Raw genomic sequence first — 15663 nt, 5'->3', positions numbered from 1 at the left:
AAAAAATTTTTTAGGAAGATAATAATTAATTTTCCCCACGTTTGTGAATTGAATTTAAGAATTGTTTCGTTTTATGAATCGTGCTTGATATATCGATACAATTTTTTTACACCCTCTTCTCGACTTGTTACGTTAATAAAATTATCTGCAGTTACGATGACAATATAATATTTTTGTAAAAGAGAAAAGGGCCGACCCTTTTGCGATACGTCAAAGTTAGGGATCTCCTATCGAGAGGAGTTTCGCCCAAGCGCAACCAAAAATAAAACGAAAATTTTACTAGCTGATAGAAATCGCGTGATTTTTAAATTTTCTTAAATTATCGGCTTGCCAAAATTCCTCGAGTCTGAATTATATCTCTCATTGTCCAAATTATCGTCGAGCTCGCAGTTTACTGTAACACGTGACTCTGTCTTTATTCTATCATAAATGTGTAAGCGACTTCCCTTTAAGCACCCAAATGTGAAATATACTCTATCATCGAACATTCAAGCTAACTAACTAAAAACAAGGTCAATTAACTCTAGATGTGTCTGAAATCCTAATGCCGTAGCAACGCGAAGTGAGCTCTTTGCTACATGTCCTCGCATTCATAGATTAGAGCATTCATTTGCTGCTGGAAAAAGGATTTTCTCCCACCTTCTACCTGGTCCGCGGTCGTTGTTGTCGTCGTTCGATCAGCTGACCGTTAAAATACGTAAAGAAATACCTGGCTGCTATTGTCAAATCGTTTGCAAGTTGGAGGCGCTAATCTGAGGCGTTAAACGGCGTAAATCACTACTTCACACCAAGATTATACTAATGCAAACGAGAACCGTTCGCCAATTTAAAAACCTATGAATCACTGTACCGCGCACAGATGCGTGTGAACGTATGCACAAGGACACCGCCAGCCTTCACATCGATTGTTTGTTGAATGCTGCAGAATCAGGATGTTGAAGTTTGTAACGTTATCGTAACGAAACATCGGAAAAAGATGCACCATTTTCTTTGTTTTACGATGACTCAAGGAACTAAGATTTCAAAATATGAGTATCTCTTGTTTTATTACTATTTACATATGGACGTATGTTTACATGGATTTACATGGATTTCAAACAATTCCAAAGTAGCGAAACAACGATTTTTCATCGTCATAATTCGTTGCGATAACGTTACCATCTTCAACACGATGCCGGCATCACGGTCTGCGTACATTCAGCGGACGGACGTCTGGTCGAAGCACAACGACAAAAGATGCGGGTGATCGGGTTTTAACCATGTTTTAACAACCTTACACAGGACACGATGAGTGCAACGATATGCAAACTGCATAAACGGCACTCAATTGATAACTTATCTACAGGTCTCGCGGTTTCACAAACGTGACAGTACAAACAAGTGAAAGTCAGCGTGCACGACGAACGTACACAGCAGCAGGGTGAATTGAGCAGCGGGTTAAAAACGAGATAATAAAAACGATAAAAACTCACCCAGAACATGACGTTAAATCCAAATATAACATATTTCAGACAGCAGCTAACTTCACTAGTATCCCTTCTGTACTTCCGCACAGGCATGTTTGACACATTAATTATGAATGATATATATCAGAGGCGGTGGCGAGCACACGGGGATTTTCCAATTCGGAAATTCGGGAATTCGGAATTAACGGGGCGACGACACGAGAGCACAGGCACAGATTTCACACAACACGCTCTGCGGGGGTCGTGGGTGGTTCGCGGCGAGCAGCTTCTTCGGACGGGAAAACGACGCGCACTTCGACGATCACAAAGCCCTTCGGATGGATACGATGCCGGATTATTACCTGGCCTCGCGTATGCGCGCGATATTCCTACGCGAATATCCCTTTAAGGCCGAACGCCGAGGGGGTTGGTCGTCGTCCCGGCAGTCGATCAGCTGATCACGACGCCGTAACGCACCGCGATTCCGACCTCTGACATCGTCCCCTCACTTCGCACGCTGAGTTCTGACTGCCGGACGGCTCCGTTGCTTGCCGTTGCGTCGGAATCTGCCGGGGACCCGGATCCCCCCCCCCAACCCCGCTCCCCCACTTCTCCACTCTTTCCGTCAAACCGAATCGACTCGCACGCTGCAACCCCGAATCCCGACTGAGCATTCGCCCACTGCGCATGCTCCGACGATCCCGTGACTAACGGAATGTTGACGCCTTTGATTTCTTATTTCGCGCCTCGCGTTATCCCTCGGTTTGCGTGGAATGGAACTAGTTTCTTTATCGAGTTTCGAATTGTTTTTGTCCCTTACTTCGAGCTCATTATCGTCAAATGCCTTAATTTTTTGATTTCTGTTTACTTTGAGCGCGGTGTGATGACCTGTTTTATCTGCATCCGTACGAATTTACACGGCTTGATTTCAGTTTGAACAATGATAACGTTCAATGGAGTTTGTTTAATTGTCTCGGGGTGCTATGTAATCGACTGCGAATGAGCGTTTGTTCAACCATAAGATGTTAACTTCGAGTGATAGGACGGTTAAGCTAAACAAATGAGAATCTACTAGATTTTTTTAAATTTCATGCTAATCTACAAAATTTGATCTCGTGAATGGCGTGTTGAACACCTTCCTTACGAACGTCTTATTTCGTTGACAAAACAATATCTTCGAAGCTGTTAGCCAATATGCAAATGATGCAAATGTATGTTTGAACCTTGGCTGATGATTGGCGGATTGAAATTGTGAGAGGTGGATGCTTCTTGGTTAACGCGAATACACGCGGATAGTTAGATCAACGCTCCGTTCTTGACATGCGCAACACGGTGCCTGGAGGATCGAGTCGACGACGCAGTTTCCAGTCTACTATAAGATCGTCAACACGGCTCGTGGGGAAAGCACTCAGCTGTTGTGACAGGCGAGGGGGATCTTAACCAACAAAATTCGTTGAATACCACCGAGGTTCGTAGAATTTTCGACATTTTATTTCTCAAAATAGTTCATCAAACTGCGCTTCAACTGATACACCAATTCGGGGGACAAACTTGACCGCCGCTGCGGTGAGTTTAAGGTGAAAACTTGTCGTCGCTGAGCAGCTAACTAACACAGGCGAATCAGTTACGTATCTCGGTTTACTCGGTGTCACGTACACCGCGCCTGTGTACATGCATACATGCTTATAAAATATCCTATTGTCGTCGGAAAACCTTAATAATGCCATATCTCGTATATACTATTAATGACGATCACTTTTAATCCTGTAACTTATTCGTCGGAATTGTGCGACATGGCGATTCTGATACCTGATGACTCATTTACGCATTCCTGGAACAAACAGATGCTCAACTCCGGTTGCATCTCGTAATACGATTTCATTTTCCCTTACTTTTATTATGTTTCATCATTCTTTCACTTGGCGGAGGTTAGAGTATTTTATTACGTTATTATTCGAGCTGTAGAAATCTGACCTTGACTGATAACACTTCCCTCCCTTTGTATTTTCGAAAAGTATTTAATATTACATTGACGTTCTAACGGTAGAAAATAAAATTTTGTGATTCTTGAAATATTAAATTTGCATTCAAAGATGTTTGGACATGGTATTTCCGTTGAGTATATTACTCCATGTTTTTGCATAACCTGTTATTGCTCAAGTTTAGCGTTTCTTTTATTCTACCTTAAACATAGTCAACTCATCTTTACTTTGTCCACCAAATCTTTATTGATAGCCACTCCATAAGGTCCGGTATGCAAATCAACCTGTTCCATTGGTTGAACGTTGCGGATAAAAACGAAAATAAATATTCAAGTACTTAGACATTTTTTCTGTAATCTGTAACGGACAACAAATAGCTGAGTAATAAACACATCCAGAGAGGTATTGACTAGTTCCATTGCTTTACTAACATCTGACAAAATACCATTGACAATAAGAATGATAATAAAACTTGTTATTTCAGGACAGGTAGTGATCTAAACCGATACTTCATAACACATCTGGAAATAGTATGGAATCCTTGTAACAAATATATACGAAAACCATAATATGCGTAAAGAAGTTGAAAATGGAGGTGGGTGTAATGGAGCTGCGTCCAGACCTCGAAGATTACTGCCACGCTTTTCCTTACGAAGACTATTATACTCCAGCCCGCTTCTTGGCCGACGCTTTGCCCGCGCGTCGAGTTCTAGCAATCGCACAGCTAAAGGTTTGCTCATTAAGAACAACATCTGTATTCATTTAATCAGTAGCAAGTTTCTCACACTTAACAAACACTTATCGAATACACCTTTAGCTAAAGATGCAGTTGACGGAAGAACAGGAGATGTAGAAAAAGGTGAAACGCGCGGAACCAGTGTTTCCAGCCAGCCGCAGTCACACACGATAGACATGCAGTATGTCACGAGCAAAAGCTCTGTTCCCACTAATGCAGGAACGGTATGTCGATTTGGTTTTCCTATTTCTTCTCCGCTTATTACTTACCGCTGGCGAAATTTTTTAATGTTAAAAAACTTTCTCGATGTTTTTAGAGCCTTGAAAACGGCTTGATGGAATGTCCCCTGTGCTTAGCCGAGCTTTCTGCCGAGTCTTTCCCTGTCGTTCAGTCTTGCGATCATCGAAGCTGCTATGACTGTTACCAGCAATATCTTAAGGTTGAAATATCGGAATCCAGGGTCAATATTGCCTGTCCTGAATGCTCTGAACTTTTGCATCCCACCGGTAAGTTAGATGAAAAGTACGTACACCGAGTACTACTAATGAACCTCGACTATTTGCTTGCCAACAGATATACGAATGATCCTGAACGATCAAGCTCAGTTTGAAAAGTACGAAGATTTCATGGTGCGAAGAGTTTTGGCCGTTGAACCAGATACCAGGTGGTGCCCTGCACCGGATTGTAGCTTTGCCGTTATTGCCACTGGCTGTGCCTCCTGTCCTAAACTACGATGCGAACGACTTGGGTGTGATTCATACTTTTGCTACCACTGTAAAGCCAAATGGCATCCTAATCAAACTTGTGACGCAGCTAGAGCGCAAAGATCTCAATACTACGATCGTAGCTCATCTCTCAGCTTTAGTCAAAGTGACTCGCAACACAGTGAGTATTTCTTTTCAATATATCAGATCTACGATCTGCAAAAATTGAATTGCGACTTATTGAACTTACAAAATGCAACGGTTTGGAAATCTGTTTTTGTTAGGAGACGATATCAAGCCGTGTCCCAGATGTCAAGTACTGATTGTAAAAATGGACGACGGCAGTTGTAATCACATGACTTGTGCCGTCTGTGGCGCTGAGTTTTGTTGGTTATGTATGAAAGAAATCAGTGACCTTCATTATCTCAGGTAACACTTCTCTCTTTTTTTATCGATCAAGGACGTATTCAGTTAAATTCGAAAAGACTATATCAATATATATGTTATATCAAAATGACCGATATTATTTTTGTGTTTAAGCATTTAATCGTTTTTCTAAATCATAGCCCGTCTGGATGCACGTTTTGGGGTAAAAAGCCTTGGTCAAGAAAAAAGAAAATCCTCTGGCAACTTGGAACTCTGGTTGGAGCTCCGGTCGGTATTGGTCTTGTTGCTGGTATTGCAGTGCCTGCCATGATTATAGGTAATCACGTTTGAACGTTGTAATTTTTCAATCTAATAATAATAGTATAGCCGGTTGAAACTGACGTCATTGACGTCACGCACTGTATACTTCAAGGAAATAACAAGTAACTTTAGTTTTCCAGCATAACAATCATTATTTGCCATAAGAGCTTAAGATCTGTTTACGATCTCTAGCTAATGACTTTCTGGAAAATGGAGTAGCGTTCTCTGACCATCAGCCAAGTGAATTGTGAAAGTGGTTGAGAACCGCTGCAAGAGAAAATAGAGTATTAAGCGATTTTAGGGAATCTCCATGCCTGGCAGGTATTGCTGCAGGCAGTCATCGGTTTAGTCGAAACTTTCGTTGTAGATTATTTTTACTATTTTTAACGATCGCATTGACCTGAAACTCGTTCCTTTGCTCTGATTGAATTATTCAATTTCTTGGGGCAATGTGGCACGGCCGTTTTTTTTTTTTTTTTTTTTTCTACGAAAATAAACTCAGACGACGCTGTTTCTTCCAGGAATCCCCGTTTGGGTAGGAAGGAAGCTCTACACGAGGTACGAAAACGCAAACAAACACAAGAGAAATGCCTTCATCGCAGGAGGTGTAACTGCGTCGGTGAGTCATACAAATCTTACGTAACAACTATTTAGATTATTTAGTAGTCCAGATGCTTTTTTTCCTGTACCAGGATTGGTTATCACTTGATACATCAACTTTGAGAGCTTTTAATCATTAATATTTACCGTCAGGAACATTTTTCACATTGACATAAGCCAAATGCACATTGCAATTTTTATCCTGGTAGGAAAAACTTCATTATATTTTTCAATTCTTTATTGCAAAATAGGTGCTAACATTGACATTTGATGGGGCAGTTAATGGCGCAAGAAAGAGAGTAAAATGATTACGATCACAGGGGAAAAACAGACTTGTTGCTTCTTAAAAATATTTACACAGAATAACGCAAATGCTGTGTTAATCATTTAGCGACTCTTTAATATTTTATTTCTTTCCAAGTGTTGCTAAATTTGCATTCCTTCAACAATTCTCAATAATGAAGCCAAGTGCAAAGAATTATTTTTAACAGCAATAAGGATAAACGCAAAACGGATAGTTCAAAATTATTTTTTCAGTCGCCTGCTAATGTTTGGTAAATATTTGTGCAAGACATTAGTTTGAGAGATAATTCGACTCTATGGAATGACGTAATTCGGGACACGCAAAAATGACACGAATATACACTGAGCAGCTTACCAGGCTTTGAAGTATTTATTAAACTTAATATCACACAATTATATCAGTAGAAATGTGCGTTGTAAGCGATCGTAACAGGGTAATGATGCAAAAGCCACGGTAATATCAGTAAACTATCATTATTCTTGAATCGAAAATTCATATTATTTTGATCTTTACGTTATCAATAGTATTCAAATTTAAATATTTGCTTCATACATTATCAATCCAAATTAATTGAAGTTAAATATAACTCGATACTCTCGACGCACACACTAGTAGTGACCTACTTTCAGATTGATATCGCTGAGAAATAATGTCGTATCGAATTGCTTCATCAGTATCAAAAAAGTTCTGGACTTTGGAAGCTGCCGGGCTTACGGAGCCCTATGATGCTTTGATTTTTATTATATTATCACTAGCTTATAATAATTAATTGATTAATCTACGCGATAATTTCGTCGCCAATTCTCCTTTAACATCACAAGCATAAAAAAAGCAACAAGGAAATATCTTCCAGTTGTGTTAAATGAATGGCTTAATTTTGAATATTAAAATCAGATTGCGGGTTGTTTAAATATTCCATTAGTTTGTCTCCCTTACTGCTCAACTAAATGACTCCACTGTTACGGATCACTTTGCGGAACACAAAAATGGACAGATTTCAAACAATACATTTTAAGAACCGCTCGAGGATCACTGAACCGATGGATTTATTTCAATAGACTCTCCCGATAGTATACCGTCATTATGGAGATCTTCTAACACATCTATTAGCCGCTGTTCGGTGAGGGGATCGCCTAATGCTACGTCTACCGATCCTATACAGAGTAAAAGAGCCAAAAGCAAAGATCGCCTATAATCCCGACTCAAGTCAGCTCTACTGTAATCCAGATCTTTTGGAATGTCCAAACCAAGACCGCTGCAATTACTTGTTAAAACGGCCCAGTATCTGTCCAAAAGTGATTCGGTGTGCCTGCGTCTGAGTTCCGTAGGAACGGAGCTGACCAGCAGCAGAGCTACGTCGTTTGTCGGTCTGCTGTAAGTGACCATTTGCCAATCGAGTATGGCGCACTCGCATACACCATTCTCCGTGTCTCTGAAGAGTAAATTATTGCACCAAAAATCCGTGTGAGTTATCAGAGCCAACGGACCTTCGGGTGCAAGAAGAGCTGCAATAATTTCCTTGGTGCGAGGACGCAGAGCCAGAAGAGCTTCGAGCACAGCTTCGAGGCCCGGTCTTCTCTCAAGGAATCGAGCAAGCTGGGGCAATCCTCGCTCAACGAGCTGCTGGTAAGAGTCCGTAGCTCTGGCTGTTTGGAACAAGAACGTGTAGCGCTCGGAGAGCGATCTTCCTTCCTTGACTTTGATCGCCAATGACAAAGCGTGGAGTCGAGCAACAGCCGTCAGCGCAGCTTCGGCCTGCCTAAGGGTTAGTCCTCGGGAAAATTCAGCTCCCTCAAAACCACGAGGTCGAAGATTTTCCAATACCAAAAAGGACTCCGGAGGCTCCGGACTCTCTTCAGTCCCTCCCGCTGGACTGTAGTGAGCATGAACACAGGCAGGTATTGGCAATTCGGGGAGTTGGACTCCGCTCCCTTCTTCTTCCCCGGCTAATTGTTTCTTCTGGAAAGCTTCCAGCTCCGGAACAACCTGCACGGAATACCCAATGACTGAGTCGTGATTTCAGAGGTCTGAACACGACGGCAACGGTTTTCGCACAAACGATGCTACAAATAAAATAGATTCTGATAATTGAAGAGGAGTAGCCAAGATTACCTGGGTGTAAAATTTGATCTCTCGAAGATCGAATTGAGCCTCGGTCACGAAGAATCGACTGAACGGATCCTGGGGCAAAAGTTTAACGATAACGCTGAGCTCGCACCGCCTGTTTTCCGGCTTCAAACGATACTCGACCGAGACAGCGAGGATGTCGCTGAGGACGCTGTCGCCTGCGGCGCATCCGGGTCTGACGGTGAAATCGTCGACGGAAACCTGCGACCCCTCGCCGTGATGGACCGTGAGTAATTCTTCGAGCCACTCCTTGGTCACGGGCCACTCCCCGACGGATTCGTCGGTGTCCTCGCTGTCCGACATCGCGACGTCGCAACACCTGCACTTCCGGAAACAGTCTCTCCCGGTTATCCTCTCTTCTTACAGACCCAAAACGGTACCTCCGCCAAGAATCGGTTTCGTACTACGTCTTCACGAAACAAACCGCTGATCACACTCTAACATTTCCCTTGGAGCCATCGGCTCCAAATGCGGAGATTTTACTTGGAACAAGCCCCGACGAGGATGGACGCGAATGGACGCGGATGATTTCGAGCCGATTACATCGGTAAACTTGGATTCCGCCACTTCTTCTCCAGTTGCAATCACCGGTTTAAGTACTTGCGATTCCTTCGACAAGGCTCGATCACCGGCTTACCAAAATCCTCGGCTTAACTGCGACGCGTTAACACGCATCCAGGGACCGCACTCGCGGTGTCTGCATTTCTCCGTCGGCGCCGGGTTCGCGTTTTCCACACGTATATATAATCGCACAGCCACAACGCCGCTTCGAGGCGCACTTCCTCCACCCTTACGATAACGCAGCCGCGTCACCAAGGGCGGGTCTATGCGCGGACTCCTCGTCTCAATCAATATCCTCTTTCCCGCGCCGCATCTCGTCGCCGTCTCCACCGCGTCCACCGGGATTTCTATGACGAAAAATTGACCCCGAGTTGATGCTGGGATAACGAATCGTTATATATACCCCCCTTTGTTCGTTCCTCCGTTTTATATATTACATATATACCCTCTCAGATCCTGCTCTTAACCCTTTGAGGGGCAGTGGGACGTATACATATACGTACCACCTGTTCGATCTCGGTTTTTTTTTTCCCCCATATCTTAATATATTTTTGCAACTTTTATGTACACATAAACACTTTTTGGACTCTTGGATGCCTAAGTCGTTATAATTTATTTATTTACATGTTTTTTTTTATAAATAACTGACGTGAAAAAACTCGTTTTCTTTTGTAACTTAGACAGCTGATGCTCTGAAATTTTTTTTGCGCATTTTTCATACACAATTTTATGGTATATATTTTTTTCAGAATTATCCTTACCTTCATTTTTTTCATAAACAAATGTTAGAAATTTCAGAAAATTACCGCCATTTTGAAAATCGTTATTATGATTTCAGAATCGTAATCAGTGACCCCAAAAACCTACAGACCACCTATGATTTTCTAAGTTCGTTAAGTAGAAAAATGTCCCTTTCACAGGATTGTGCTCGAGATTTCTTGAAAATGTTAGCACATTTTTCAATCTCTTTTTTCTCAATGCTTATACAGGTGCATTCTCATGTTTCCTACTACTATATTTTGCTGGTAAATAAATAATAATCAATAATGATTAATATGTATTCCGCGATGCTTGATGTCTTGTTATCTTGTTCCTAGGTACGTTATCAGGGCTAAGATTCTTATCTAATATGAACTTTTGAATTCGGATTACAATATAATGAATCAATAGACATTCAATCGCTAATGAAATATTATTATACGTTCGCTCAATTTTTTATTGAGAATATAAATACCCGGAAAATTCAAAGCCTCCTTATAATTAATTATAAAATATTCCAGGATTTTTTTTTTTTGCCATTGTTTTATCACATTGCGTAAAAATAATCACCACAGAGCGAATCACCGATCTTTAGAAATTATCTTGGACGTTTTTTTTTTTTTTTTTATTGTTTATTTACTAATAATTTTCCAAAAAAGTCTGCTTTCACTATTGACTGTGACTAATTAATATTGAGACGACGATGGTGTAGGTACTCTCACTATATTGACTGGTATTAGTTTTGAAGCTTCTGTTAACTTTGTTTCTTCCACCCAAATTTTTTGCTTGTATCAATCCAGAATTCGTAATATTGTAGGTTGAGCCGCGATCTTATTTCGCATAGTATTTCACATAAAAATTTGACGTACAAATTAAACGGAGAGATTCATTTGAGCTGGTTATTGGATCGTATTTGATTAAAGAAAACAAATAATCATGATAACGTTTGAAAATCGATTGGCGAAGCAAATGTAGGCTTACACTGTTATTCCACTCACGTTTAATTACGTATTATCACAATGAACAGCAACTTGTCAACAGTTTAAATATACGAAATCGAAGCAGTTCATACGGAATTTTTTACCTCCGATCTGACGAGTAAATCGTTACCGTTGGCCCGAACGCTTATTGGATTTTATTACACATCGTAAAAATTTTCATTAAAAACAAGAACGAGACTATATAAAAATAAAGTCTTTAATGATAGAATAACGATATTTCATGAAAATCGTAGTGTATTTGACGAAATAACTTAAGTTGTGAGTGGAGACACATATTCGTCTTTTCTCAACAATATTTTCGCGATTCATTTTTTTCACTTTAAATGTAATATATTTCAAAACAATCCGTTGCATTTATACACATGGTTTTATCGACTAATCTTTTAAATCTCGAGACTTGATCACATCATTATTTTATAATTTCAGGTCCTAGTATCGCCAGTGTTAGCTGGACTGGCAGTGGGTATCGGGGTTCCTATACTTTTGTTCTATGTTTACGGAGTTGTTCCCGTGTCTCTTTGCCGAAGCGGAGGTTGTGGAGTTTCAACAAATGGCGCAGGCGTCAGGTTCGATTTCGACGATGAAAATGAGCTGATGGGAGCATTTGGCAACAAGAATACCGGAGGTATATAATTAAAGTTGAGATACTTGCGTACTTTATACTGGCCAAATTGTTAAGAGTGATACCACGTATTCAATTTCGGTGAAAGATTATAAAAAAATAATTCAGATGTTTATTCCAGACGCATCATCGATAGACGCTGCCAGTCACAGAGGTGCGAACCCCTCGATCGGAGAAGCGTCATTATCTCTGGGTAGCGGCAGTCAATTAAACGATCAAGATGTAGCAACGTACAACTATATAGTATCGGCAGGTGCCAGTCTTGCTGCCAGTATAGCATCGACACTCTTGCCTGGTGGCCAGAGGTATTAACAACCTCTGATATTTCATTAAAAACATTAGCTCTATCTTAAATCTAATCTAAAATCTTTCACTTCGACCTTTCGTGAATAGACTGGAAGTTCAGGCCGACGTAGCATCTACGCAAAGATTCAGTCTCAGTAGCGAAACTGCATCAGCCGCCACTAGCCTGTCTGAAAAGTCTGTCAATGCTTCTATCGCTCCAGACGATGGTGCAGCTTCTACAAGGGCCCTGGCTGGCTCAGTTTTAAATTTCAAGGTAATTTAAACTGCGTTCGACGACATGTTTTTTTTTTTTTCCAAAAGACATACCTCCCCGTGATAAGCATGTTACCACCGAATTTTATTAAATTGAGGTTGACACTGGAACGGCAAGTGGTGTACGTAATACTGACGGTGATCCGGAAGCTGGTACCACGGCAGAAAACCATGTCGATACGGCCGGACAAGCCGCTTCTCTCAGTTCCTTGGAGGAGCTTGCATCTGGTTTAGCCAAACGCGCACGCCGCAGGCCGATTCTTGACCGTCAACTCAGTGACTCCAGTAGCTGGACTACTTGCGGTGAGGATGGAGGATCAGAAAGGGTTCGTTTCGATGATCACGTTAGTTTTATTGAAGCTGACCAAGAGGCTGGTCCCAGCAGTAGCTGCAACACAGGGAATCGAGGTCCGGGAAGGCGTAAGCGAAATAAGGACCACGATCAGGAAATTGAAATAGCGTCGAGATCTCCGTCGAATCCAAGGTAACTTGCTCGTTTTGCCAAGTTTGCTTTCATAGCCATGATCGAGGTGAATCCGGTCTTCCCTGTGAGGAGATGTATTTTGCATGCTGAAATTGAAATTTTCCTTCTTTCATGAATTTAACAAAGTACAAATTTTACTGGTTCTCGTCTCACAGTAAATTAATTTTACCCCTTCAGATCCTCCAACAATGATTCTAACGTCGATGCTGCGGCAGAAGATCACCCAAGGGAGAGGGTAAACGTTGCTACTTTGCGCAGCGTGTTCTTTCATAATGGTTCAACTTTTGAAAGAGAAAAGCGACTGCCTGTGATAGAAGAACCTTGTCCCATAGAGAAGCGACAAAATCGCGTTGTCAAAGAAGCAAAGACTTTAATCGCATCACGACCGACACATAGCGCCGATGTTGAAGTAGCAGGAATTCCTCAGCGATTGCACCATGTCATTAAAGAGGAGATGCCTACTATGGCGTCGATATTAACCCCCCTGCCAGATGTGGAAGTGCCAGAACTTCCTCAGCGATCGTACCATGTCACTAAGGAGGAGACGCCTTGTATGGCGTCGATATCACCCCCCCTGCCAGATGTGGAAGTGCCAGAAATTGCGTCGCGACCAAATCACGTTGTAACAGAGGAGATACCCTCGATAGCAACGCGACCAATGCAGATAGAAATTGAAGAACCGAAAATAGCAACGAAATACAATCATATAATAGACAAAGAAAGACAACCGGCAATTGCATCGCAACCAGCCAATGTAATGGATGAAAAAATTATTTGCCCCGTTGCGTCGGAACATGGCCATGTTCTCGAAGTGGAGAAATCTTGCCCAAGAGCATCCCATTACCAACTCAGGCAAAGTTATTGCGAAAATGACAATGTTCGTATCAAGGAGGATAATTCTCATTGCTGAAACGAAATTACGGTAAGATGAGAGTTACGTTTATAGTTGTGCTTAATACCCTGCGACATGCCTTAGGATGCGAATGAAAATGAATTTGCGGAACATGCATTCCTGGTATTCTGATATGTGCGTCGGATATGTAAGTATGTACACATGGATGATGATTTTGATTACAATTACATGTTGAGTTGTTATCCGCTTCGTGAAACCGAAAAATCGTGATACGCAAATAAACAGCATTTTCGACGTTTACACGAGCAGATTTAATCAGTAACGACAAGTCGATATGCTATACCGAGAAGAATTAATCGCGATCTGCGGTGCTTGAGTAACTCATGACGACTTTTGCACAAGCAAGGCGCCTTCACTCTTAACTCTCTGAAATTTTTTTCGGTGTATTGCGTAAAATCAAAATGCAGATGTATAGTAGGAACGTGCTACGCGTGTTAATGTTTGTAACTATCAGCGATAATCGTAATTTGCAACGATTTGACACGAGTGTGAGTAAAGAAATTGAACATTTCTTCAACGAAACTCAACATTATCTAGTCAAATGAAAAATGAAAAAACATAATTCAGTAAAATGTACACTGTAAGACAGTCGAAGAGAAGAAAATATTACAGCGGGCTTCGACGCTTAAAAAGCTAAAATCTGAGGTCCTGTTATAATTTATGTAAATTCTATTTGGTCAATGATCACATATTCACTTTTCCGTCACCCCGAAATATCTTATGACGAGCCAGATTATGCATTTTTTTAGTTTTAAACTATAACTTCCTTTGGTGTTAGGTCATTTTGCCCAACAATCTATGAAATTATTCTTGTGTGAAGGTTTCTCAATCTATTCCGTTATTTTTTCTTCATTCAATAAATTGATCTTCAAGTATAATCAAAGTTGCGATATTGTTCAAATTGAATTGCAGTGATTTCTTTGAAATTACGAACTTCACCTGTATAAGAAAAATTCTCTGACATTTTGTTCATTCTAGATTGTATATCCAATTGACAATCCAAATCCGAATTGTAAATTATACGTAATTCGATATCAGACAATTTTATTCTCACTTCTTTATTTCTGGTGGATATAAAGAATAGAAATTCATTCGAAACAAAAATAAATAATCCAATATTCTGCTTGTGTTTCTTTAATTTTTACAATCCATCCAAGCTTTGAGATTCACATTTACGTTTACATATTTCTGGTTTTTCGGTAAATCAGTAAGGTGTTAGAAAAAAAAAAAAAAATTTTCAAAGGAAAAGAAGAAGCATATAACGGATGATGAATAATATAAGAAAAAGGCGACAATACAATTTGAGGATTGTTTGCATCAAAAAAAAAAAAACTCGCGGTTAAACTGAAGATGGATAGCTACTTAATACGTAATTTTCAATCAACCATCAACCTAATGTTGAACGGCAAAAAGACTTATATTTGAACAATTTTCGATTCATCCTAAAAATATTCTAAACGTGTCTCAAGTCCGTTCAATTATTCGATTGCTCACGTGTAAAAGAGAATTTTACAATAGATTTAATGTGAGAAAAACCCATGTAGATAATTCTGCTTCTATGTCCTCGCCCGGTAGCGCAGCCATATAGAAATTTTTTATAAGAACGGTTATTTATGATAGCAATCACATTATTGGATGTTTTCTTGTATTAAGTTCTGAAAATCTTGGTATAGGTAGAATATATTTATCAGAATTTTTCAACTATAAATACTACGAACAGAATCGAATTACATGAAATTTAAGGGACAAGTGCCAATACAATCTTAGGATGTTAGAAAAAAAAAAATTTCCTTTGCATAAATTGTTGCGTAATTTTTCAGTAGTAAACAATGAATTCATTAAAACGGTATGAAGAAAAAAAAAAAACAGAAATAAACTAAACCAACCTAACGACAATTTATTGTCAACAGTTGGTAACCATTTCGAGGGCCTATCTTTTGCGAAATACAATTAAGATTTATACACGTATAAATATACTTATACTTATGAAATAGTGGAAACAAGAAAGAAAAGAAAAGAAAAACAAAAAAACAAGCATTATCTGAAATAATTTCCTGGTTACTCGAGAATATCTTTATACGCATTACTCGAATCACATAATTGTTTGAATTTTATTTATATAGGCTTAATTAAGATTGACGTGGTGATTAGAAAAGAAGTATTAATCAGTGATTGGAAAC

General features: G+C 40.1%; 3 protein-coding genes across 8 annotated transcripts in view; 1 reads left to right on the top strand and 2 right to left on the bottom strand.

The window, feature by feature from the left end:
• Positions 1–1989, bottom strand: part of LOC107217674 (tetraspanin-5) — a 91241-nt gene extending 89252 nt beyond the window's left edge. For 2 of the 3 annotated variants that reach the window (XM_046735212.1, XM_046735201.1), the window contains exon 1: positions 1473–1989. In XM_046735212.1, coding sequence (XP_046591168.1) covers positions 1473–1559 — 87 coding nt within the window. In that variant the 5' untranslated portion in view covers positions 1560–1989. The remainder of the gene's footprint in view (positions 1–1472) is intronic. The other variant, XM_046735193.1, reaches the window with a different exon arrangement.
• A 792-nt stretch (positions 1990–2781) lies between these two features.
• LOC107223879 (E3 ubiquitin-protein ligase RNF19A) lies at positions 2782–15465 on the top strand. Of its 4 annotated transcripts, none has more exons than XM_015663711.2 (13): positions 2782–2913; positions 3912–4157; positions 4245–4387; positions 4480–4669; positions 4737–5048; positions 5152–5296; positions 5434–5570; positions 6076–6173; positions 11333–11531; positions 11650–11833; positions 11922–12087; positions 12185–12570; positions 12748–15465. In XM_015663711.2, exons 2-13 carry the CDS (start codon positions 3998–4000, stop codon positions 13478–13480), a joined length of 2853 nt encoding a protein of 950 aa, XP_015519197.1. In that variant the 5' UTR covers positions 2782–2913; positions 3912–3997; the 3' UTR covers positions 13481–15465. The 4 variants fall into 4 exon arrangements, with proteins under 4 accessions (XP_015519197.1, XP_046587496.1, XP_046587487.1 ...); XM_046731540.1 differs by having other exon boundaries at positions 2783–2913; positions 3917–4157; XM_046731531.1 differs by having other exon boundaries at positions 2783–3011.
• Positions 6378–9550, bottom strand: LOC107223881. Its single transcript, XM_015663713.2, has 2 exons — positions 8571–9550; positions 6378–8444 (listed from the first exon to the last, which is right to left on the bottom strand). Exons 1-2 carry the CDS (start codon positions 8886–8888, stop codon positions 7488–7490), a joined length of 1275 nt encoding a protein of 424 aa, XP_015519199.1. The 5' UTR covers positions 8889–9550; the 3' UTR covers positions 6378–7487.
• Positions 15466–15663: the final 198 nt, after the last annotated feature.

The sequence above is a fragment of the Neodiprion lecontei genome, chromosome 1, assembly GCF_021901455.1.
Source record: "Neodiprion lecontei isolate iyNeoLeco1 chromosome 1, iyNeoLeco1.1, whole genome shotgun sequence".
NCBI lineage: Eukaryota > Metazoa > Arthropoda > Insecta > Hymenoptera > Diprionidae > Neodiprion > Neodiprion lecontei.
The sequence above is the reverse complement of the archived record's forward strand: the minus strand, read 5'-3'. Positions and strand labels throughout refer to the sequence as shown.